Source organism: Sphaeramia orbicularis, chromosome 18 (genome assembly GCF_902148855.1).
Source record: "Sphaeramia orbicularis chromosome 18, fSphaOr1.1, whole genome shotgun sequence".
Taxonomy (NCBI): domain Eukaryota; kingdom Metazoa; phylum Chordata; class Actinopteri; order Kurtiformes; family Apogonidae; genus Sphaeramia; species Sphaeramia orbicularis.
In genome coordinates, this window is record NC_043974.1 from 1070931 (window position 1) to 1098648 (window position 27718).

General features: G+C 41.4%; 1 protein-coding gene across 1 annotated transcript in view; it reads left to right on the forward strand.

Moving 5' to 3' along the window:
• Positions 1-251: 251 nt before the first annotated feature.
• The window catches only part of LOC115438136 (protein FAM160A1-like), a 34050-nt gene continuing 6583 nt past the window's right edge, over positions 252-27718 (forward strand). Inside the window, exons 1-7 of the mRNA XM_030161546.1 lie at positions 252-367; positions 2216-2352; positions 7077-7260; positions 8454-8684; positions 8771-8936; positions 19993-20104; positions 26786-26887. Of these exons, the coding sequence (XP_030017406.1) occupies positions 301-367; positions 2216-2352; positions 7077-7260; positions 8454-8684; positions 8771-8936; positions 19993-20104; positions 26786-26887 (999 nt within the window). The 5' untranslated portion in view covers positions 252-300. The remainder of the gene's footprint in view (positions 368-2215; positions 2353-7076; positions 7261-8453; positions 8685-8770; positions 8937-19992; positions 20105-26785; positions 26888-27718) is intronic.

Genomic DNA, 27718 nt, shown 5'->3' on the forward strand with positions numbered 1-27718 from the left:
GTTTGACACCTGTGCACTGTAATGATGATGGGCGATCCAAACAGGAAACTGAACCTAATTCCAGTTGACACACACACACACACACACACACACACACACACAGATTAGAGGTCCAGATGGTATATGATGGATTTGTAACTGTCCTGTGTGTATTTGTGAATGACAACCTTTCACTCATCTCTCTCTCTCTCTCTCTCTCTCTCTCTCTCTCTCCCTCTCTCCCTCTCTCCCTCTCTCTTTCATCCCATCAGGTTCATCCATGTCTCCACATCACCACAGAGGTCCAGTGCATTACAGCGGATGTTGGTGCGATTCCTTGGACAGCTAAGTGGGAATTTGCGGAATGTTATCGGAACGCCCAGGGTGGGTCTCTCTCTCTCTCTTTTCCCTCTCTTCCTGTTTGCCTGTCGCCGTTGACGACCCCTGTTTCCTTCCTGTTCCGGCCTGAGCTGTTTTTAGGTTTAGGAAAGAAAGTTCCAGAAACGGTCCCAGACAAATACCTCCTGCACTTCCACGGAAAACTCTGGAAAGTACTTAAGCAATTAATCTGGAACAGTGAGGTTTATTTATTTATCCTGATGGAATGTTGAGCTGCAGATCAGTGAATTATACCACTGCCTCAGCAAACACACAAATGAGTCTGTCCATCAGACTGGGTTCAGTTTAGTGTCTGACACTTTACCAGCATTTTAGACCCAATAATAAAAGGTACATGTAGACGGATTTACCCCAGGATGGACCTAATGAGGACCGCAGAGTAGGGATGGAACCATATGAACCTTTCATATCATGGTTAGTGTGACCACAATTATCAGTTATCATTATTATCACGATATTATTGGAATTGTGCTCAGAATGTTCAAAAAGTACTAATACACACACTGAAATAATTTAACCAAGTTGTAATTTGAAAAAAAAAAAATAATAATAATAATAAGCACAATGTAGTTTATTGGCAGAAACATTTAAATATTAACATGTAAACATCAAACATACACATGTGCATTAAAGATGGAACCTCATGGAAACTGTTTGACCATTTTACAGAACAACTATGAGTTGTTTTAGTTTCTTTTTCATAGATAAATACAGGAAATGAGCAGTACTGTGAGTTTTCATAGTGTGGTAATCAAACACGATTATCATGATAATTAGAATTTAAACGGTAATACTAACCACTGGGAATTTTACCACGGTTTATTGTTGTACCGGTAATCGTTACATCCCTAATATGGGGGGGGCACACTAAATATTAGAGTCAAATATAAAAAAAGGGCTGGACTGGAAAATTTGTAGGTGAAGTATTCTCAGTACCTTTGCCTGTTGCTTGCAGTGGCAAAAAAAAAAAAAAAAAAAGGACCAATGTCCCTGTATCTTAGCGTCCAAATTCAAAGCTTAGGTAAATGTATCCAGATCCATTTATTCTCCCCCAGTTCTGTGTATTTATTCTATTACAGAAATAGTCCATGTTTCGGTCATATTCCAATCAGATCTGTACAAAATTCAAATTCCATCTTGATATCATTGATACTGATTTATTGGATCCATCCACTTCCTATCTGTTAGAATGGGAACATTTGTCAAAGTCGCACCAAATCCAGAATCAGATCCGGATCCAAATAATGTCAACCCCTTGTGTTGACACCATCATACAGAAGCTGTAGACCAAGTTTGAAGTCAATGGGAATTGTAGTTTTGGAGAAGAAGACAATTGAAATATTTGTAGCGGACGACAGACGACAACAGACGACAACTGATGACGACAGACGATGACAACGACAGATGACGATGACGCCTACAGACACCGCATGATGACAATAGCTTACAGCCTGTTGGCCGGTAAGATAAAAAAGTGAAATTCAGGCTCTGGGAAAAAAAAATAAACCACCAGTTTCTGAAGATTTGACCAGTGTTCTAATATTTTTGCACACCACTGTATGTGTGTGTGTGTGTGTGTGTATGTGTGTGTGTGTGTGTGTGTGTGTGTGTGTGTATATATTTAAATGCTTCCAAACTTCTTTCCTAACAGTAGTCTCCATCTTGCTTGAATGGTTCGTCCCTGTGTCCTGCTCTTTGGTTCCAGTTTGACAGGATCCTTCACATACACAGTAGTAACTGTACTCTCTCTCTCTCTCTCGTCCAGCCCGTCTGCTGCTGCTGTCCTCTTCACCCTCAAACCCGTCCTGATCCTGTGTTGACAGAATCACAGTCCCAGAACATGCTATAACCACCTGCCTGCCCTTCAAAATGATGGCCTCGGTGGTTGTCGGGGGCAACCGGAAGAGGTCTCTGACGCTGAGAGGAGTGGACTCGGAGACCTGCATGATCGTGTTTAAAAACCACTGGGCTCAGGTGGGTCAGCAGGTCGTCCTGATATTCAAACACAACGTCAGAAGAGCCGCTGGTCAATAACCAAATGTGACCATTCAGTAAATCAATAGTTCGAGGCAGAAGGAAAAGCACGGGAGTTGTTTGTTGTCGTTCTTGATCCCTTTTCCATCTCAGTTTGTCCTACTTTCCTCATAATGGCTGGCAGTGTGTCACTGTGTGTGTGTGTGTGTGTGTGTGTGTGTGTGTGTCCATTACTGACCCAGACTTTGGCCTTTAAACACAGGATCCATTTAGAACACAGCTCTGTCTGCGTCCGCCAAGAAAACCCACATGTACAGTAATCTGTGTGTGTGTGTGTGTGTGTGTGTGTGTGTGTGTGTGTGTGTGTGTGAGCCTTGTCTAAAACAGCTGATGTCAAAGGTTAACACAAGTCCAGACACTATTGCAGGGGTGTCAAACATGCGTCCCAGGGGCCAAATCGGGCCCCCTCGCCAAACAGTCCAGTCCAGCCTGTAGGATGGATTTATGAAACACAAAAATTCCACTGAAGATGATCAATGGAAATTTTGGTTCAGGTTCCACCCACAGACTGGGAAAAATAGTATCATAATAACCTATAAATTCTTACAACTCCAGTTTTTTCTTTTTGTAAATGTAAATATTTCCATGTAATTTTCCAGTATTTACACTGTAACAAACTATAATTTCACAGAAAATGTAAATATCCTGAACAAATATGAAAAACCTGAAATGTCTGAAGAGACATAAGTGTAATTTTGTTAATATTCTGTCTGTTCCTGAATATTTAGAGTATTTGTAGATCCACTGTGATCTGTAAGTTGTAATGAACATGACGTCAATGATAAACTGAGGCAGAATATTGTTAAAATTGCACTTATTTACTTAACAAATTTTAGGGTGTTCATCTTATTCACATTGTTTTAAAGAGCAGTTTGTAGATGTAAACTTTTTCATCATGTAAGGAAAGTTTGGAGTTGACATTATTTATTTATAATTATGTTATTATTTCACTGGTCCTACCCACTTCAGACCAAATTTGGCTGAATTTGTCCTCTGAACTAACATGAGTTTGACACCCATGTTTTAAAGGATAGTTGGTAGATGTAAACATTTCCATCGCATAATTGTACTTTTTTCACTGTAAAACAGAGGAAATTTAGAGTTGACATTATTTCTATATTATTTTGTTATTATTTCACTTCAGACCAAAGTGGGCTTAATGTGGCCCCTGAACCAACATGAGTTTGACAGCCCTGCTCTGTTACATTCTTTTTTTCTTCCATTCATGTTTTCCTCATTGACTCCGCCCACATCCGTCTCAAATCCACTTGAATGTCTTGTATTACAGCAGTGGTTTCCAACCATGTTTTACTCCTGACTCCATTTTAACATCACACATTTGTGGCGACCCCAGACATTCAAAACAGAGACATTTTTTTTTGCTAAAATTAATGTGTTTTTGATCATGTAATATTTTGTTATACTATGTTGTAAATAGGGATGGAACCATATGAAAATTTCATATCACAGTTATTGTGACCAAAATTATCACAGTTCTCATTATTATCATGATATTATTGAAACTGTGCTCAAAATGTTCAAAAAGTACAAATACACACACTGAAATAATTTAACCAAGTTGTATTTTGAAAAAAATAAAAAATAATAATAAAATAATTAGTACAATGTCCCTTCTGTGTCAGAAACATTCCAATATTAACCCTTAGTGGTCTGAGTCTATTCTGTCTGTTTTTCAGTCCTTTTGATTTGGCCTTTATATACTATATACACAAATGTTTACTATACCCATGTTTGGATCTGTTTTTTCAGCACAACTTCATCTAGATCATCTGTCTATTATTTTTTCACTTTAACCTACTATAAAAACACAAAAGGACGGAAAAGACACAAAAAATATAAAATCTGATTTGAAAAATGTATATAATTTATTGCATAAATAACACACAGATGTTTAACGAACCTTTTCACAGACTTTAAAAGTGAATATAGGTTCTAAATATTAGGAATATAAAATTAAAATTGTAATAAATTGAAACTATACTCAAATATTTGACATAAAAGCAGATCTTTACATTGGCGCTTTCCCCTAAAAGTGTGTTAATCAAACACAGTTATCACGAGAATTAGAATTTAAACAGTAATACTAACCGTCTGCTATTTTACCGCCGTTTATCATTATACTGGTAATCATTACAGCCCTAGTTGTAAATAAATCTAAATTTTAGATGACATTTAGGTTATATAATGTACATAATGCAGCTTTTTTTTTAAAAAAAATTTTAGGGAAAGTGTGTGGTGTTTTAATTATAATGACATATAAATAGAATTATTAAAACATATTTTTTATAATTTTTTATTTTTTTTTATTATCAGTTACTAGAAATTTCAGGTGACCCCATTTGAATTCCTGGCGACCCCAAGGTTGAAAAACACTGGATTACAGTATAGTACGGACTGTTCCAGTTACAGCCATTGAGTGGGACTATTTAATGAAAGCATTACGTTCCAAGAGGCCGAGGTTTACAGTGACTCCAGAACAGCCACAGAAGGAGATGCAGATCAGCAGCCCTTCACGCTCCTCCAGTGTTCCTCTGTGGATCTGCAGCTGGTTCCATTACTGGGTTCTCACCAGGAGCTTTTCACAGCGTAGGGGCACCATGTACACAGGGGGTCTGTGGGCACCCTGCCCTGGAAAATTTAGAAATGTGTGACTCTGTGAAACACTATTTCCTGCATTCTGAGGGGCAGATGTCACAAAAACTGTCAAAGATTGAAAAAAAAATTGTGTTTTTTACACTGTCTTGGGATGTTTTTGAGATGGTTCGATATAGAAGTAGAAGTAAAAGTGTGATGGAAACACATTTGGACCCATGTGGTCCTGGTGGTTCTGCTCAGTCCAGTGGTCTCCCCTATGACCCTGTACTTAGAACAGGTGGTTCTAGTTGGTTCATGTGGTCCTGGTGGTTCCTGGTGGTTCTAGTTGGTTCATGTGGTCCTGGTGGTTCTAGTTGGTTCATGTGGTCCAGGTGGTTCTAGTTGGTTCATGTGGTCCTGGTGGTTCTAGTTGGTTCATGTGGTCCAGGTGGTTCTAGTTGGTTCATGTGGTCCTGGTGGTTCTAGTTGGTTCATGTGGTCCTGGTGGTTCTAGGTGGTTCATGTGGTCCAGGTGGTTCTAGCTGGTTCATGTGGTCCAGGTGGTTCTGGTTGGTTCATGTGGTCCTGGTGGTTCTAGGTGGTTCATGTGGTCCAGGTGGTTCTGGTTGGTTCATGTGGTCCAGGTGGTTCTGGTTGGTTCATGTGGTCCAGGTGGTTCTAGTTGGTTCATGTGGTCTAGGTGGTTCTGGTTGGTTCATGTGGTCCAGGTGGTTCTGGTTGGTTCATGTGGTCCTGGTGGTTCTAGGTGGTTCATGTGGTCCAGGTGGTTCTAGTTGGTTCATGTGGTCCAGGTGGTTGTAGTTGGTTCATGTGGTCCTGGTGGTTCTTGTTGATTCATGTGGTCCTGGTGGTTCTAGTTGGTGCATGTGGTTCTGGTGGTTCTAGTTGGTGCATGTGGTCCTGGTGGTTCTAGTTGGTTCATGTGGTCCAGGTGGTTCTAGTTGGTTCATTTGGTCCTGGTGGTTGTAGTTGGTTCATGTGGTCCTGGTGGTTCTGGTTGGTTCATGTGGTCCAGGTGGTTCTGGTTGGTTCATGTGGTCCTGGTGGTTCTAGTTGGTTCATGTGGTTCTAGTTGGTTCATGTGGTCCAGGTGGTTCTGGTTGGTTCATGTGGTCCTGGTGGTTCTAGGTGGTTCATGTGGTCCAGGTGGTTCTGGTTGGTTCATGTGGTCCTGGTGGTTCTAGGTGGTTCATGTGGTCCAGGTGGTTCTAGCTGGTTCATGTGGTCCAGGTGGTCCTGGTTGGTTCATGTGGTCCTGGTGGTTCTAGTTGGTTCATGTGGTCCAGGTGGTTCATGTGGTCCAGGTGGTTCTGGTTGGTTCATGTGGTCCTGGTGGTTCTAGGTGGTTCATGTGGTCCAGGTGGTTCTGGTTGGTTCATGTGGTCCTGGTGGTTCTAGTTGGTTCATGTGGTCCTGGTGGTTCTGGTTGGTTCATGTGGTCCTGGTGGTTCTGGTTGGTTCATGTGGTCCTGGTGGTTCTAGGTGGTTCTGTCCAGTAGACACTGGCTTTAATAGAGGACCTGCCCCCCCAGGGCAGGACCAGTCTGGGGACACCAGAGGGTCCAGAACATCACATAGTTCAGGAAACGGTACCAGGGTCACTGGGAGAACATCTGTGTCCATGCAGTGTCTGGTCATGTGACTGTGTGGTCAGATGGATTGTCTAAACATGACCTTAGTAGAATTCAGGACTGTGTCTGCAGCTCTGAACTGACCTGTGCAGCCGTAGTCAGGTTCCTACAAAGGGCTGAATCACAAAGCCAGTGTCATTACTTTGTCCTTAAACCAAATTAAATATAAAACATGAATGACAAAAAGCAGAAAACCCTCTCATTTACCAAAACTAAACAGGCCACATGTTTGTCTCTGTCACTGTTACCTAAGTGTTGGTGACATGACAAAAACGTCCGAAAAGTGAGGAAAACTCTGCCGTTCCTTCAGTTACGTGCCTACAGTCAGTCGGATGCTCCCTCGGTCGTGGTGGTGTATCTTCAGAGGGGCAGATGTGGATGGTTCCAGTTCTGAGCGCTGTCTTTTCCTCTGTCCAGGTGGTGAAGATCTTGGAGAAACATGAGCCCGGTCGTAGCGGCAGCGGGGCCTTGAGTTTCCTGTCGGCTCCTGTCAGCGGCGGACCGCTGCGTCTGGGCCCCATCCCTCCTGATGAGGCCAGCGCTGTGCAGAACTACGTAGAACACATGCTGTTCCTGTTGATGGAGGAAGAGGCGGGACAAGGTCAGGCAACAATCACTAAGATTGGGAGATTCTTACAAACACATCGTTCATATTTATATGAATGAAAACTGCACTGTTTCCTGCTGCTTTTATGACACATAGGGTAAAAAAAATACCATAATATGACAGAGTTTATAATCACAGTCTCAATCCATGTTATGAATTTAGATTTTTGAGGCCAACCACAATGATACAAAAAGGATTCCTGTATGCACACACTTAAAACACAATTTTACATGAGAGGTTTTCCACCATAAATCATTATTTTGGTTTTAAAACAATGATGGATTATGAATATTGATACTGGTACCTGATTTGATTCAATCAGTCAAATGAAGAGTCTAAACCAGGGTTCTCAAACTCCTGTTCTTTCAGGTTCCACATTCAGTCTGATCTGATCTGCAGTGGACCCAACCAGTCAAATAAGAACAGAAGAACCTAGAAATAATGACAACCGCACATATATGTCTGTGTTTGAGTGCAAAAAACCTGAGTTAAATTATGAAAATACTGACTTTTATAAACTATCCAAACAAAAACACATGTGAATAACCTTAAAAAATCTGACATTTCTTCAGATAAATCAGTGTAATGTTCTCAGTCTTCTTCCTCCACTTCTCATTAGTCCATGTGCATTCTGGATCAGATCTCCAAAGACACTAAACACTGAGAACAGGAAGAAAAGAGTTCAAACTGGACTGAATTTAATACAGACATTTCAGGTTGGACACATTTGTTCAGGTTAGTCACATTTTATTGGTACAGGAGAGTTTGGAAATGGAAAGAGTTTCACAATTTAATGTGATTTTTTTGCACTAAAACAAGGACAAACATTTGCAGTTGTCATTATTTACAGACATAATGTACTATTATTTTTTCCATCAAACCCAGTAGTAAATCTGCAGTGGTTCTTCTGTGTGGGTTCTCCTGCTGTTCTTATTGGACTGTAGATCAGATTGGTCTGGATGTGGAACCCACACTAACATGAGTTCCACAGCCTGGACTGTGGAATTTAGACACTTTGGAAATTCATCCCAGGGGTCGGACTGGAACCTTTGGGGGGACACATTTGGGCCCCGGGCCTCATGTTTGACAGCCCTGCTCTAAATGCTGTCCCAGTTCCCATGTCCAAGTAGAACAGTCCCATCCTGTAAATGTGTGATCTCATGTCTCATCTCATGTCCTGACTTTAGGAGGTGCGATGGGTCCCATCTTGGAGTTCGTGGTGCTGGAGGGTGTGATGGAGCGTCTGTTCCTGTGGAGCCTGAGGAGACAGTTCACTGAAGACATGAAGCTGGAGCAGCTCAGGATGTATCAGATGCTGTTATCTCAGGCCAGACAGCCTCTGCTGCACCACAAACCTGTCCTCAGACCACTCATGATGCTGCTGGCCTCCTGCGCTGGAGCTGGAGGCGGAGCCGGTGAGTCACATGGTCAGATGGTCAGCGTGCACGTCCTTCTCACACGGGGAAACTTTAAACTGACCTTATCCAAAACACCAAAATGTTCTCAGACAGCGGTGGTGAGGTGGAGGCGGAGCTGGTCCTGCTGCTGAACCAGCTGTGTGTGGCCCTGGTCAAAGATCCGTCAGTCCTGGAGCTGTTCTTCCACACCAGCCAGGACCAGGGAGCTGCCAACTTCCTGCTCTTCTCTTTGCTGATACCGTACACACACAGGTAGAGTCAAAACACACAACAGCCAAAGAGTCAAACCACACAACAGCCAAAGAGTCAAACCACACAAGAGTCAAACCACACAACAGCCAAAGAGTCAAACCACACAAGAGTCAAACCACACAACAGCCAAAGAGTCAAACCACACAACAGCCAAAGAGTCAAACCACACAACAGCCAAAGAGTCAAACCACACAACAGCCAAAGAGTCAAACCACACAAGAGTCAAACCACACAACAGCCAAAGAGTCAAACCACACAACAGCCAAAGAGTCAAACCACACAACAGCCAAAGAGTCAAACCACACAACAGCCAAAAAGTCAAACCACACAAGAGTCAAACCACACAACAGCCAAACCACACAACAGCCAAAGAGTCAAACCACACAACAGCCAAAGAGTCAAACCACACAACAGCCAAAGAGTCAAACCACACAAGAGTCAAACCACACAACAGCCAAAGAGTCAAACCACACAACAGCCAAACCACACAACAGCCAAAGAGTCAAACCACACAACAGCCAAAGAGTCAAACCACACAACAGCCAAAGAGTCAAACCACACAACAGCCAAAGAGTCAAACCACACAAGAGTCAAACCACACAACAGCCAAAGAGTCAAACCACACAAGAGTCAAACCACACAACAGCCAAACCACACAACAGCCAAAAAGTCAAACCACACAAGAGTCAAACCACACAACAGCCAAAGAGTCAAACCACACAACAGCCAAAGAGTCAAACCACACAAGAGTCAAACCACACAACAGCCAAAGAGTCAAACCACACAACAGCCAAAGAGTCAAACCACACAAGAGTCAAACCACACAACAGCCAAAGAGTCAAACCACACAAGAGTCAAACCACACAAGAGTCAAACCACACAACAGCCAAAGAGTCAAACCACACAAGAGTCAAACCACACAACAGCCAAAGAGTCAAACCACACAAGAGTCAAACCACACAACAGCCAAAAAGTCAAACCACACAAGAGTCAAACCACACAACAGCCAAAGAGTTAAACCACACAAGAGTCAAACCACACAACAGCCAAAGAGTCAAACCACACAACAGCCAAAGAGTCAAACCACACAAGAGTCAAACCACACAACAGCCAAAGAGTCAAACCACACAACAGCCAAAGAGTCAAACCACACAAGAGACAAACCACACAACAGCCAAAGAGTCAAACCACACAACAGCCAAAGAATCAAACCACACAAGAGTCAAACCACACAACAGCCAAAGAGTCAAACCACACAACAGCCAAAGAGTCAAACCACACAAGAGTCAAACCACACAACAGCCAGAGTCAAACCACACAACAGCCAAAGAGTCAAACCACACAACAGCCAAAGAGTCAAACCACACAAGAGTCAAACCACACAACAGCCAAAAAGTCAAACCACACAAGAGTCAAACCACACAACAGCCAAAGAGTTAAACCACACAAGAGTCAAACCACACAACAGCCAAAGAGTCAAACCACACAACAGCCAAAAAGTCAAACCACACAAGAGTCAAACCACACAACAGCCAAAGAGTCAAACCACACAACAGCCAAAGAGTCAAACCACACAAGAGACAAACCACACAACAGCCAAAGAGTCAAACCACACAACAGCCAAAGAATCAACCACACAAGAGTCAAACCACACAACAGCCAAAGAGTCAAACCACACAAGAGTCAAACCACACAACAGCCAAAGAGTCAAACCACACAACAGCCAAAAAGTCAAACCACACAAGAGTCAAACCACACAACAGCCAAAGAGTCAAACCACACAACAGCCAAAGAGTCAAACCACACAAGAGTCAAACCACACAACAGCCAGAGTCAAACCACACAACAGCCAGAGTCAAACCACACAACAGCCAAAGAGTCAAACCACACAACAGCCAAAGAGTCAAACCACACAACAGCCAAAGAGTCAAACCACACAAGAGTCAAACCACACAACAGCCAAAGAGTCAAACCACACAACAGCCAAAGAGTCAAACCACACAAGAGTCAAACCACACAACAGCCAAAGAGTTAAACCACACAAGAGTCAAACCACACAACAGCCAAAGAGTCAAACCACACAACAGCCAAAGAGTCAAACCACACAAGAGTCAAACCACACAAGAGTCAAACCACACAACAGCCAAAGAGTCAAACCACACAACAGCCAAAGAGTCAAACCACACAACAGCCAAAGAATCAAACCACATAAGAGTCAAACCACACAACAGCCAAAGAGTCAAACCACACAACAGCCAAAGAGTCAAACCACACAAGAGTCAAACCACACAACAGCCAAAGAGTCAAACCACACAACAGCCAAAAAGTCAAAACCACACAAGAGTCAAACCACACAACAGCCAAAGAGTCAAACCACACAACAGCCAAAGAGTCAAACCACACAAGAGTCAAACCACACAACAGCCAGAGTCAAACCACACAACAGCCAAACCACACAACAGCCAAAGAGTCAAACCACACAAGAGTCAAACCACACAACAGCCAAAGAGTCAAACCACACAACAGCCAAAGAGTCAAACCACACAACAGCCAAAGAGTCAAACCACACAAGAGTCAAACCACACAACAGCCAAAGAGTCAAACCACACAAGTCAAACCACACAACAGCCAAAGAGTCAAACCACACAACAGCCAAAGAGTCAAACCACACAACAGCCAAAGAGTCAAACCACACAACAGCCAAAGAGTCAAACCACACAACAGCCAAAGAGTCAAACCACACAACAGCCAAAAAGTCAACCACACAAGAGTCAAACCACACAACAGCCAAACCACACAACAGCCAAAGAGTCAAACCACACAACAGCCAAAGAGTCAAACCCACACAACAGCCAAAGAGTCAAACCACACAAGAGTCAAACCACACAACAGCCAAAGAGTCAAACCACACAAGAGTCAAACCACACAACAGCCAAAGAGTCAAACCACACACAGCCAAAGAGTCAAACCACACAACAGCCAAAGAGTCAAACCACACAACAGCCAAAGAGTCAAACCACACAAGAGTCAAACCACACAACAGCCAAAGAGTCAAACCACACAAGAGTCAAACCACACAACAGCCAAACCACACAACAGCCAAAAAGTCAAACCACACAAGAGTCAAACCACACAACAGCCAAAGAGTCAAACCACACAACAGCCAAGAGTCAAACCACACAAGAGTCAAACCACACAACAGCCAAAGAGTCAAACCACACAACAGCCAAAGAGTCAAACCACACAAGAGTCAAACCACACAACAGCCAAAGAGTCAAACCACACAACAGCCAAAGAGTCAAACCACACAAGAGTCAAACCACACAACAGCCAAAGAGTCAAACCACACAAGAGTCAAACCACACAACAGCCAAAGAGTCAAACCACACAAGAGTCAAACCACACAACAGCCAAAAAGTCAAACCACACAAGAGTCAAACCACACAACAGCCAAAGAGTTAAACCACACAAGAGTCAAAACCACACAACAGCCAAAGAGTCAAACCACACAACAGCCAAAGAGTCAAACCACACAAGAGTCAAACCACACAACAGCCAAAGAGTCAAACCACACAACAGCCAAAGAGTCAAACCACACAAGAGACAAACCACACAACAGCCAAAGAGTCAAACCACACAACAGCCAAAGAATCAAACCACACAAGAGTCAAACCACACAACAGCCAAAGAGTCAAACCACACAACAGCCAAAGAGTCAAACCACACAAGAGTCAAACCACACAACAGCCAAAGAGTCAAACCACACAACAGCCAAAGAGTCAAACCACACAAGAGTCAAACCACACAACAGCCAGAGTCAAACCACACAACAGCCAAAGAGTCAACCACACAACAGCCAAAGAGTCAAACCACACAAGAGTCAAACCACACAACAGCCAAAAAGTCAAACCACACAAGAGTCAAACCACACAACAGCCAAAGAGTTAAACCACACAAGAGTCAAACCACACAACAGCCAAAGAGTCAAACCACACAACAGCCAAAAAGTCAAACCACACAAGAGTCAAACCACACAACAGCCAAAGAGTCAAACCACACAACAGCCAAAGAGTCAAACCACACAAGAGACAAACCACACAACAGCCAAAGAGTCAAACCACACAACAGCCAAAGAATCAAACCACACAAGAGTCAAACCACACAACAGCCAAAGAGTCAAACCACACAAGAGTCAAACCACACAACAGCCAAAGAGTCAAACCACACAACAGCCAAAAAGTCAAACCACACAAGAGTCAAACCACACAACAGCCAAAGAGTCAAACCACACAACAGCCAAAGAGTCAAACCACACAAGAGTCAAACCACACAACAGCCAGAGTCAAACCACACAACACCCAAAGAGTCAAACCACACAACAGCCAAAGAGTCAAACCACACAACAGCCAAAGAGTCAAACCACACAAGAGTCAAACCACACAACAGCCAAAGAGTCAAACCACACAAGAGTCAAACCACACAACAGCCAAAGAGTTAAACCACACAAGAGTCAAACCACACAACAGCCAAAGAGTCAAACCACACAACAGCCAAAGAGTCAAACCACACAAGAGTCAAACCACACAAGAGTCAAACCACACAACAGCCAAAGAATCAAACCACACAAGAGTCAAACCACACAACAGCCAAAGAGTCAAACCACACAACAGCCAAAGAGTCAAACCACACAAGAGTCAAACCACACAACAGCCAAAGAGTCAAACCACACAACAGCCAAAAAGTCAAACCACACAAGAGTCAAACCACACAACAGCCAAAGAGTCAAACCACACAACAGCCAAAGAGTCAAACCACACAAGAGTCAAACCACACAACAGCCAGAGTCAAACCACACAACAGCCAAAGAGTCAAACCACACAACAGCCAAAGAGTCAAACCACACAAGAGTCAACCACACAACAGCCAAAGAGTCAAACCACACAACAGCCAAAGAGTCAAACCACACAACAGCCAAAGAGTCAAACCACACAAGAGTCAAACCACCCAACAGCCAAAGAGTCAAACCACACAAGAGTCAAACCACACAACAGCCAAAGAGTCAAACCACACAACAGCCAAAGAGTCAAACCACACAAGAGTCAAACCACACAACAGCCAAAGAGTCAAACCACACAAGAGTCAAACCACACAACAGCCAAAGAGTCAAACCACACAAGAGTCAACCACACAACAGCCAAAGAGTCAAACCACACAACAGCCAAAGAGTCAAACCACACAAGAGTCAAACCACACAACAGCCAAAGAGTCAAACCACACAACAGCCAAAAAGTCAAACCACACAAGAGTCAAACCACACAACAGCCAAAGAGTCAAACCACACAAGAGTCAAACCACACAACAGCCAAAAAGTCAAACCACACAAGAGTCAAACCACACAACAGCCAAAGAGTCAAACCACACAAGAGTCAAACCACACAACAGCCAAAGAGTCAAACCACACAAGAGTCAAACCACACAACAGCCAAAGAGTCAAACCACACAACAGCCAAAGAGTCAAACCACACAAGAGTCAAACCACACAACAGCCAAAAAGTCAAACCACACAAGAGTCAAACCACACAACAGCCAAAAAGTCAAACCACACAAGAGTCAAACCACACAACAGCCAGAGTTAAACCACACAAGAGTCAAACCACACAACAGCCAAAGAGTCAAACCACACAACAGCCAAAAAGTCAAACCACACAAGAGTCAAACCACACAACAGCCAAAGAGTCAAACCACACAACAGCCAAAGAGTCAAACCACACAACAGCCAAAGAGTCAAACCACACAAGAGTCAAACCACACAACAGCCAAAGAGTCAAACCACACAACAGCCAAAGAGTCAAACCACACAAGAGTCAAACCACACAACAGCCAAAGAGTCAAACCACACAACAGCCAAAGAGGTCAAACCACACAAGAGTCAAACCACACAACAGCCAAAGAGTCAAACCACACAACAGCCAAAGAGTCAAACCACACAAGAGTCAAACCACACAACAGCCAAAGAGTCAAACCACACAACAGCCAAAAAGTCAAACCACACAACAGCCAAAGAGTCAAACCACACAAGAGTCAAACCACACAACAGCCAAAGAGTCAAACCACACAAGAGTCAAACCACACAACAGCCAAAGAGTCAAACCACACAAGAGTCAAACCACACAACAGCCAAAGAGTCAAACCACACAACAGCCAAAGAGTCAAACCACACAAGAGTCAAACCACACAACAGCCAAAGAGTCAAACCACACAACAGCCAAAGAGTCAAACCACACAACAGCCAAAGAGTCAAACCACACAAGAGTCAAACCACACAACAGCCAAAGAGTCAAACCACACAACAGCCAAAGAGTCAAACCACACAAGAGTCAAACCACACAACAGCCAAAGAGTCAAACCACACAACAGCCAAAAAGTCAAACCACACAACAGCCAAAGAGTCAAACCACACAAGAGTCAAACCACACAACAGCCAAAGAGTCAAACCACACAAGAGTCAAACCACACAACAGCCAAAAAGTCAAACAAGAAAAGCACTCAGAGAGCACAGACCTCCGCCAAGACAGATCTGCTTCCTGTGTGTGTTTGTTTGTTTGTTTGTTTGTTAGCAAGATAACTCAAAAAGTTATGGATGGATTTTCATGAAGTTTTCAGTAAATGTTGATACTGATACAAGGAAGAAATGGTTAAATTTTGGTGTTGATCAGGCCTAGGGGGCCCCCCCCTCCCCCAGTCACCCCCAAAATTTCATCATTTCTTCCTTGTGCCAGTATCAACATTTACTGAAAACTTCATGAAAATCCATCCATAACTTTTTGAGGTATCTTGCACACAGACAAACAAACAAACACACATGGACACAAGCACACAAAGCAAAGCGATCACAGTACGTCCTGGTGGAGGTAACAACACAACAGCCAAACACAGAGAAACACATGCACACTGAGGGACAGAAACAGACACTGACAGGACAGGCAGAGTTTTCCCAAAAACACACGTTTATATACACAATAGTCATATGTAAGGCTGTAAGAAAACATCAGTTCTGCAATATATCGCCCCTCTAGAATCAGCTGCTTCTATGTCCACTTTTCCTCATTTTGAGAAAACAGAGTTTGTAAATGTCACCTGTCTGATCTGGGATATTTGCAGAGTTCTCGATCATCTTTTGTGTGGAATAGTGTTGACTGTGGAAGGAACCCTAAACAGATTGTTCATGTTCTAAATCTCCACAGCAGGGCTCAAAATTAACTTTTTGACCTAGGAGCACTGTGCTCCTAACCCTAAAAAGTTAGGAGCACAGGCTAAAATCTAGGCGCACCACTATTATATAAAAAATTTGGAGAACAAGCAAAACTCTTGGCCATACCAAGTAATATTCCTATATGTATTTAAGCAATGTTAACAACCTAGAATAAAGTATTTGAATAGAGTATGAAAGAAAAAGCTTACATTGACACAGGTGCAAAACAATTGTCAGTGTGTGGTATATACTTTAGTTGGTTCTTGGAGAAGAAAGACGAATCACACCATTATTTGCAACAACCAACTTTTTTATTTCATGGCCTAAAGGCCCTTAGTCACTGTGGTCTACACCACGCCTAAAGTCAAGTCAAACTTTTGACGAATCATGTACACGTCTGGATACCGCTTGTTGTTTATTCATTAGCCCCTCGATTCGCTGGTTACGGTCAGCTGATCGTGTAGCAAGTTGATTCGCGCAACATGATCATCTGACTTGCAGGATACATTACGTCATGGGAAAATACTTGGAACAACGCCAGCGCTACGAACCGGGTTTGGCGGGAGATTGTTTCAAACGTCGGTGGAGTTATTTGATCCCTTTGTTTATGCCGCCTGCGCACGCGAGGGGGCGGGGACTAGTTTTTCCGCTTCAGTCAGCGGGGCGTGGAGCTTGTTTATTTTCAGCTGACGAGTTACTTCTGCAGCCATTATTCTAGGCGCACATATTAATTTTCGCTCATTTTTTTATTGGCGCACCGTGCGATCGTAATCTCAAAAACAGTCGCACTACCGAAATTCTCAGGCGCATGCGACCGTAATTCAATCGCAGTCATGAGCCCTGCACAGGCTTACAGACAGAAGAAGTTTTAAATGGACATAGAACTTTGTGATTCCAAGGTGTGGAAGTTGTCCCTGGTCAGCATGTTCTATGTCCACCAGAGGAGCTGGTGCCTTTACAGGTGTCACTGATGATCCACATCAGGAAGTTCTATGTCCACCACAGCTGGACTGAAAAAAGTTAGGAACAAACTAAGAACGTTTTAGTCACTGATTACATGGATTTTATACTGATGTCACAAATGCAACAGTCAAAACCATCCCTTGCTAGTGTTTTTATTTAAGGTGGACAGCTAAAATGAGCACATCTGTCCTTTTTCATTAAAGGTGGAATGGTGAATAAAGGTGTTGGGACACCTGGAGGACCTGAGGAAACTGTGTTCACTCAGTTTTCATGGAAAACAACCATTTCCATCCATACTTCAATCCTCAAAGGAGGAGAATTAGTTGTGGAATGGAGACAAATGATGTGGAACACCATGAACCACCTTAAAGACTGAGGAGTGATGAGTGATCATTCTGAGTCCACTCAGATGAAAGTCCATGAATGAGACACATTCTCATTTGAACCTGACACCAGACAACACTGACCACTGGACCAGAATCTGGAACAGAAAAAATAAACATGAGGAAAAAAGTGGATAAAATGCACAGATTGCATCCAAATTAAATCTACATTCACAGATAAAAGGATTCTATCAAATCAGTGACAAGTCTGTAAATGAGACACATTCTCATTTGAACCTGAGGAGGACAATACTGGACACTTGAGCAGAATCTAGTCTGAAAGAATGAAAGGATGAAAAAGAAAAGTGATCCACAAATGACACATTTTGCGTCCAAATACCTCATCCACTCACATATAAAATGACTCAGATCCACTGGTTTATCTGTGAGCCTCCCTCTCAGACCTGACTCTGGGACAGCCTCGGCCGTCTAAAAATGACACATTCGAACACTGAACTACTTTGAACAAACATTTAACTAAACTATTTCCATGACAACCCTGTTCAGAACAATCATTTCAAACTTTTACCAGGATCCAAATGCCAGACTGAGGCATCAACGGCAGAAATGAACATGTCTCAGTCAGTTTGAGACCCCCTCCGTGTATTTTCTGAGCACACATCTTTTTTGAGTGAATGTCACATGATCCAGGTCTGGCCCCTGATTGGCTCCTCTTGGACGTAGAACTACCTGATCTGAAACCAGCTCCACTCAGGACATAGAACTAAATGTTTCTAGGTGTGGGTGTGTGTGGATGTTTAGCTTGGCGCTAAGAACTCTGGGACATAAACTGTAATGGTTTTAGAATGTCCTGACATGCTGAACTCCATTTCTGTAAAAAGTGGACATAGAACCAGCTGATTCTCAAGGGACAATATCGTGATATTTCATTTCACAATACTGTATCGATATTAAAAAGTACTGTATCGACATCACATTCCCCTAAAAATAGAAATAAGAGCATGATATTAAACCACAAATTTTGAAAATTACTCCTGGTGGCTTCAGCATCATAAATTGCTAGCAGCTGTTGTAGTTGTAGTTACAATTTAACTTTTTTTTTTTCACACTTCAAAAATTGTACAGTTGGTTTACATTTCTTCATATTAAATTACAGAACCAAACATTAACGCATCATGACTGAGTCAAGTAATAAGAGGTGAAAATGTTTTATAAAAACATAGTAATCTAATGTGATGAGTAGGGCTGTTAGAAAATATTGCTTCTGCAGTATATCAGTAGAGCTGTGTATCGCCAAGAATCTGGCAATACGATACAAAGCACAATACTAGGATCACGATACAGTAAATCACAATATATCATCATACTGTTTAAAAAAAAAAAGAACGGCAATTTTTTGTTTGTTTTATTTTTTCTTAAATGATTATTTCCTGGAAGAATTGAATTACATCAGAAATCTGCACAAATACTAAACACATTTTTATTTGATCACAACAGGATCTAATGTTATATCACAATTTTTTAAAAATTCTCCTCGTTTCCAAAGGAACAAACATCTGCCACTCTCAGTAAAACAGTACAAAGTGCTTTCAGGATGCTTCAAATAACCATTATTTAATGAAACGGTGTTATATAATAATAAATAAGATATAAACAATATGGAAAAATACAAAACAAAGATGAAAATCCACCGTATCTGCATTTGAATAAATACCTAAATATATCGATACAGTATTGTGAAATGAAATATTGCGATATATTGCAGAACCTATATTTTCTAACACCCCTACATATAACGATATTTCATTTGACAATACTGTATCAATATTAAAAAGTACTGTATGGATATTTTTAGGTATTTATTCAAATGCAGATATGGTGGAGATTCATTATTGTTTTTTGTTTACATTTTCTTTATTATTCTTTCACACTCTTTTATTCAATAATGTTGGTTCCTTTGTTGGGATTGAACTCCAATCCTGTTCTGATGTTAGTTGTGAACTAATAGAATCTGAACATTTGAACAGGATCTGAAACTGGAATGTCTGGAAAACAGAATTTCAGTTTGAACACAGTTGGAACATTTGCTGATAGAACATTAGATCCTGTTGGGATCAAATACAAATGTGTTTAGGATTTGGGCAGATTTAGGATGGAATTCAATTCGTCAAGGAAATAATCATTTAAAAAAAAAAAAAGCCTTTTTAACAGTATCATGATATATCATGACATATCGTATGGTGATCCTAGTATTGTGATTTGTATTGTATCGTCAGATTCTTGCCGATCCACAGCCCTAGAGCCAACTGAGCCACACTACATGTGATCCACTTCTGTTGAATTAGAACAGTACCAGGAGGGAGACAAAGAAAGAAGACAACTAGAAATTACCAGCACTGAAGTAAACTGTGGAGACAGAACCCCCAGGGGACTAAGGCAGGGTTAATATAAGGTGTGTATTTTGTGACAGAGTGTGTGTGTTTGTGTGTGTTTTCAGACAGGGTTCAGTGGGTCAACAGGCCAGAGACGCTCTGCTGCTCATCATGTCTCTGTCAGCGTCGGAGCCTCGAGTCGCTCAGCACATCGCCCAGAACACATACTTCTGTCCTGTGAGTGCTGTCAATGACACTACACACACACACACACACACCACACACACACACACACACACACACACACACACACCCACACACACACACACACCCACACACACACACACTACTAATTTGTCCTTAAAGGTGCTGACAGGAGGTTCACACCTGCAGTGGCAGTGTGAACCTCCGTTTCCCACAATGCACGTTGTGACAAAAAATTCTGAAGATGCCCGACTTACCTCCAGGTTCTGAAGGTAAACACACAGTGTTTGTTTGTGGTGGATGACTCTGTGAGACTGTTCACCGTAATGCAAGAGTTTCAGCTGAGTAATGACAGACAGACAGATTCATGATACTGAGGATAGGACTGAGGTTGGACAGACTTGAGGAAAAACTGCTCACCAAAGTCGTCAGCACCTTTAAATAAAGGGATCTGATTTGAGCATAAACTGTAGGTTTAACAGAGTTTTCAAACACTCATACTTTACACCTTTTAGTTTAGTTTTTTTTTCTGTATGACGTTGGTGGGATCTCTGGTTCTTTGGTGCAGTGCATGAGTCATGTGTCTGTATTGTAATCTCATTATCACTAGTTATGTAATAATGTCATGAGCTCATACTCTTCCTCTGGGACTTGGTGTTGGTGTGACAGAAACACAGAGGGTGAAGCAGCTTTGGAAGGATGACAACGGATGAATGAACCACCAGGAAGTAGAGGAAGAAGGCACAGACAATACATGTGTCTGTTTGTGCAGATCTGTCCTCATCACATTAGATTAGTCTGTTTTTTAGAAAACATTTCACCTCTTATTCCTTGACTCATTCATGATATGTTAATGTTTGGTTCTATAATTTAATATTAAGAAATGGAAACCAACTGTACAATTTTTGAAGTGTAAAAAAAAAAAAAAAGTAATTTTCAGTATTTGTGGTTTGATTTCCAGCTCTTATTCAGTGGTGTAGTGGTCCCTGGAGAAGGGGGTATACTCTCAATTTTTGGCTTCTTTTTTTTTTTTTTTTTTTTTAAAGTCTAGAAAAACCATCAGATCCGTCAAAACCGTCAGATCCATCATCTATAAATGGATCCTTTATCCTGATCAGGTCTGTCAAACTACATCTGAACTCTGTTGGATTCACAGGGACATGATGGACTCAACTGGAAAAGACTTCCATTAAAGCACAGTGACAAACATGTGGCCCAGGGGCCAAAACCGGACCACCAAAGGGTCCAATCTGACCCAGCAAAGGGACCAATCTGACCTACCAAAGGATCCAATCTGACACACCAGAGGATCCAATCTGACCCATAAGAGGATCCAATCTGACCCACCAAAGGGTCCAATCTGACCCACCAAAGGGTCCAATCTGACCCACCAAAGGGTCCAATCTGGCCCACAAAAGGGACCAATCTGACCCACCAAAGGGTCCAATCTGACCCAGCAAAGGGACCAATCTGACCCACCAAAGGGACCAATCTGACCCACCAAAGGGTCCAATCTGACCCACCAAAGGGTCCAATCTGACCCAGCAAAGGGACCAATCTGACCCACCAAAGGGACCAATCTGACCCACCAAAGGGACCAATCTGACCCACCAAAGGGTCCAATCTGACCCACCAAAGGGTCCAATCTGACCCACCAAAGGGACCAATCTGACCCACCAAAGGGACCAATCTGACCCACCAAAGGGTCCAATCTGGCCCACAAAAGGGACCAATCTGACCCAGCAAAGGGTCCAATCTGACCCAGCAAAGGGACCAATCTGACGCACCAAAGGGTCCAATCTGACCCAGCAAAGGGACCAATCTGACCCACCAAAGGGTCCAATCTGGCCCACAAAAGGGTCCAATCTGACCCACCAAAGGGTCCAATCTGGCCCACCAAAGGGTCCAATCTGACCCACCAAAGGGTCCAATCTGACCCAGCAAAGGGACCAATCTGACCCACCAAAGGGTCCAATCTGACCCACCAAAGGGTCCAATCTGGCCCACAAAAGGGTCCAATCTGACCCACCAAAGGGTCCAATCTGACCCACCAAAGGGTCCAATCTGACCCACCAAAGGGACCAATCTGACCCACCAAAGGGACCAATCTGACCCACCAAAGGGTCCAATCTGACCCACCAAAGGGTCCAATCTGACCCACAAAAGGGTCCAATCTGACCCACAAAAGGGTCCAATCTGACCCACAAAAGGGTCCAATCTGGCCCACAAAAGGGTCCAATCTGACCCACAAAAGGGACCAATCTGACCCACAAAAGGGTCCAATCTGACCCACCAAAGGGTCCAATCTGACCCGTAGGATGAATTTATGAAATGCAAAAATTACACTGAAGAAATGAACAATCAAAGATGTTAAAATAATTTAGGTCAGTTCAACCTAAAGTGGGTCAGACCAGTAAAATACTATCATAATAACCTGTAAATAATGAAAACTGCAAAAAAAAAAAAAAGGAAAATTACACAAAAATGTTTACAGACTAGCCTTTTACAAACAAAATATGAATAACCTCAAATGTCTTCAGAGAACTATGTGGAATTGTACCAATAAAAAAAAAAAAAAAGAAATTTCTGGAGAAAAATAAGAAATCATAATAATGAGAAAAATCTGATCAATATTCTGCCTCAACTTCAGATTAATCCATGTGCATTACAGATCAGATCTACCAGGACACTAAACAGGCAGAATAATGTTACAATTACACTGATTTTTCTGTAGACATTCCAGGTTGTTCACATTTGTTCAGGTTATTGAGGTTTTATTATTAAAGGAGAACAGAATTTAATGTTCTTTGCAGTAAATCAGAGAGAATAAATTGGTGTCATCATTTATAGACATGATGTCAGATTATTTTTTTCACATGAAACCCAGAAGAACATATTCAGTCACTACTTCTCAGTTATTCTGCTGTTATTTTACAGTTTGACGCCCTTGACTGTTCATATCTTCTATACTTTGTAAATTCATCCTGTGGGTCAGACTGGACCCTCTAGGTCACAGGTGTCAAACATGCGTCCCGGGGGCCAAATCTGGCCCACCAAAGGGTCCAATCTGGCCCGCAGGATGAATTTGTGAAATACAAAAAGTACACTGAAGATATGAACAGTCAATAGTGTTAAATCCTTTTAATTCAGGTTCCACATACACACACACACAGTGCAATTGGATTTCCAGTGGGTCAGAACCAGTCAAATATGATCATTATAACCTATAAATAATGACAACCCCACATGTTCTCTGTGTTTTTTGGTGTAAAAAAGTAAAGTTACATGAAAATGTTTACATTACCAAACTATACTTTTACAAAAAACATGAATAACCCGAACAAATATGAACAAATGGAAATGTCTGAAGAAAAGTAAATGCAATTGTACTAATATTCTGTCTGTTACTAAGTGTTTTGTGTGATTGTAACGTACATGTGTAAATGATAAACTGATAAACTGAGGCAGAATATTGGTAAAATTGCACTTGTTTTTCTTCAGACAATTCCAGTTGTTCATGTTATTCAGATTTTTAAGGAAACTTTGTAGATGTAAACCTGATCAGAATAGAATTTTACATTTTTCACTGTTCTTATTTGACTGGTCTGGTCCACTGCAGCTCAAACTGGACTGAATGTGGAACTGAACTAACAGGAGTTTGACAGACCTGCTCTAGTGGTCCAGATCTGGACCCTGGACCGCATGTTTGACACCTGTGGTCTACTGTGTTTGTGTGAAAGAGGAGGGAAGGCGTGAGCGGAGACGCCGAAGCATGTGTCCGACTTAAGCCCATGTGACCAGGCTCTGACCCCAATCTGTATGTAGGGAGCAGATTAGTGACCCAGCGTGAGATTGGCCTGTACGCTGACGGGGATTAGTACGTCTGAATGTGATTGGACGGCTGCCGGACTGTGATTGGACGGCTGCCGGACTGTGAACCAGGCTCAACTCTGCTGCTGATGGTGTTGTTTTTGTTGTCGTTTTCCTCGTGTTTTTCCATCTCTTTCCTTGACGTTTTATCTTCTTTTAGTTCCTCCGCCCCATTTACCCCTCGACTCTTTTGTTTCTTTTCTGTGGTGTTTTTTTTTTACCTCCGCCAAGGAGGTTGTGTTTTTGCCAGGGTTTGTTTGTTTGTTGTTTGTTTGTTTGTTTGTCTGTTTGCAAGATAACTCAAAAAGTTATGGACGGATTTTCATGAAATTTTCAGGAAATGTTGATACTGGCACAAGGCACTAATCGATAGCCAAAATACAACACCTCCTATCTGAAAAAAATCACTTTTTTCAGGAAACAAACAAACAAACAAAAAGTGTATCCTGATTGATTGATGTATTTATTCCGAATATGAATGTCAAACAGAAGAAAATAAATAAACACAACACTGAAACATAAGACATATAATACATATTCGAAAAGGAGTGAGAAGAAGTACAGCTTATAAACTCCACCCCTTCTCCTTATATGATTAATAACACTAATAACCTTCCTAGTCTAATCATATTTATACTATATGCCATAATATGACTGATACTTACTGTTAAAATCCTGGAGGATTCTGTTGGTTTCTGGAAATTGCTCAGAGTCTGGTTTGGACCAACTCTATATATAAAGTGTCATGAGAGAACCTTTCTTATGATTTGGTGCTATAGAAATAAATTTGATTGATTGATTGATTGATGGTTTCGTTTTATTCTAGTATGGTCTTTGTTGTTGTTGTTAGGTGACCTTCATGTCATAAGAAAGGGCGGGATTATCCTGCAGATAGACTGAAAATGTGGAGTCATCCTTGTTCTCACCATTTAATGTGAAAACTCAAAATCTAAAAATTTGCAGATAGGAGGTTTTGTTTTTTGGCCATCGAAATGATTACATTTTGGTGGTGATGGGGGGGGGGTAGATCTGCCTTGGCAGAGGTCTGCACTCTTCAAGTGCTTTTCTAGTTTTTTAAAAATTATTAATATTTCAAATTATACATTTACATAACATGTACTTACACATAAGGAACCACACAGACACAATATATACAAACAAATTATACAACAAACCTACAAACCTATTAAACCCCCCAAAAAAGAAGAAAAAACCCCATCCCAACCCAGTGTTCAGAACTCAGAGCTCCTCCTTCAGCCTGAACTCTGTGCATGTGTGGATCCACTCTGTCTGTGTAAATCCAACAGTTTCCAGGTTGTTCCATACACAGAAGCAGTTGAATCTGGTCCCAGTCATGTGTCTGTCCAATTAGATTCAATTCACATCAATATTAGTTGAGTTCTAATTTTAAATGTGTGGGAAATGGGATTTTCAGTGTTCAGTGTAAATGTCCACAGAGTCCACATTCCACAGTGGATGTGGACAATTTAGTTCCACATACAAGAGACTGTTCTAAGCTACAGGTGGATCCAACTGGAGGAGAATCAGTCGTTTGGAATTTTGGATGAATTTTGGAAAATGTCTCAATGATGACAGATGGAAAACTGTAGATGTTGTGACCTTGAACTTTGTCCTACTGGGACCAAATGGACTGGGTTGGTCCCAGGGCCTAGGCCTATCTGTGGGGAAGATCTGGGAAAGATGGGTGGAAGAGTTTTACACTGAAGATGAGAACAAACAAAGCAAAGTGATCCCAATACCTCCTGGAGGAGGTAAAAAACACGACGACAAAAAAAAACAACAAGATAAATAATGTTATCAGCTCCTCTTTACAATACTCTACAATACTCTTTTTTTGTGTTTTTTAATATTTTAACCCTCTGGTACCCAGGTGTGCTTTTTAGGCACACTTTGCACTTCATGTTAAAAAACTTCATATTATTTTTTACATTTTAAATAAGGTTAGAATTCAAAAGTTGTTCATTTGTGCATGATCTTTAAAATTCTGTCCACCAACTCAAATGTGCACATTGTAAACAAAAGAAAACGACCAGACTAGCATCTGTCTGCCAAGTGTGCATAAAACGCACTGTTTCTAACATTTGATCTGTATGGTTAGGACTGAGCTGGATTTACAAAAATAAAATCAAATTAGAGCAGAAAAATAAATCAATATATAATATTTAATAGTTTGATTTATAGGTGTGCATTGTACGCACACTTGGTGACAGATGCTAGTATTTTTGAACATTTGACCTGGCACCAAAAATAATAATGCAAATTAACCAGTGTTGGAGTTAATCACTGACATATGCCAGGATGAAAAAATCTAATAATATGTGATCCACTTTTTATGGAGGATATTGAAAAAAATGTATTTTTTGTGTTTTTTGTATCAAAAAAAAAAAATGGTTTGTTTCCGTTACAAACACGTCATTTAAAGGGTTAAAAAATGTGACAATTATTGAGTATTTGGTATTTTTATTTACAGCTCAAGTTGATGAAATAGAAAAAAGTGTAAAAGAATTAAAAACAAACTGTATGAACATTTTTTGACATTATTCCACAAGTGTGTGAAAAAGGCACACTAGGTGTTTAGTAAGGGCCTTGGAGGACGGGATACTGGAGGGTTAACTCCACACTGAAGTCCCAGATCTAAATGTTTGAAAAGTTTTTCTGCCTCAGTTTTAAGTGTTTTATGGTTACATTCAGTAAAACCTCTAAACTGACACTGGTCTGGGTCATTTCCTGGGCAGTGCAAACCCTTCATATATGTGTGTGTGTGTGTGTGTGTGTGTGTGTGTGTGTGTGGTGTGTGTGTGTGTGTGTATTTTGTGTTTACAGGTGTTGGCCACAGGTCTGTCAGGTCTGTACTCGTCTCTTCCTGCCAAGTTACAGGTTTACAGCGAAGACTGGCACTGTCTGGACCAGGCCGACTGGCAGCAGGTAACCATGGCAACCAATCCCTGACAGCTGCCACCTTTGTGAATAAAGAAGGAAATGACGGAAACTGGATTAACAAAAAATGCGGACATGTTTAGTGTGTGTGTGTGTGTGTGTGTGTGTGTGTGTGTGTGTGTGTCAAGGTTCTAATAGTTTTGGATTTTTCATTCTAGTTTAGTTTTATTTAGTTTGGACTTTTTTTCTCTGATACAGTTCGTTTTAATTTGTTGTTAGAGCAGTTAGTTGTTATTTTCTAAATGCTTAGTTATAGTTTAGTTTTAGGTTTTTTTTATATCTTTTATCTTCTTGAATTCAAATAAATCTGGTCCGCAGGATGAATTTACAAAGTGCAGAAGATATGAACAGTCAAAGGCGTCAAACTGTAAAATAACAGCAGAAGAACCGAGAAGCACTGACTGCAAATGTTCTTCTGGTTTCATGTGAAAAAAAATAATCTGACATCATGCCTATAAATAATGACAACACCAATTTATTCTCTTTGATTTACTGCAAAGAACATTAAATTCTGATCTCCTTTAATAATCAAACGGCGATAACCTGAACAAATATGAACAACCTGGAATGTCTACAGTTAAATCAGAACAACCTTCTGTCTGTTTAGTGTCTTGGTAGATCTGATCTGTAATGCACATGGATTAATCTGAGGTTGAGGCAGAATATTGATCAGATTTTTCTTATTATTATTTCTTGTTTTTCTTCAGAAATTTCAGTTTTTTCAGGTTATTCACATCTTTTTTATTTGGATAGTTTGTAAAATGTAAATGTTTTCATAATTTAATGTTATTTTTTGCATATAAAAGATGTGTAGTTGGG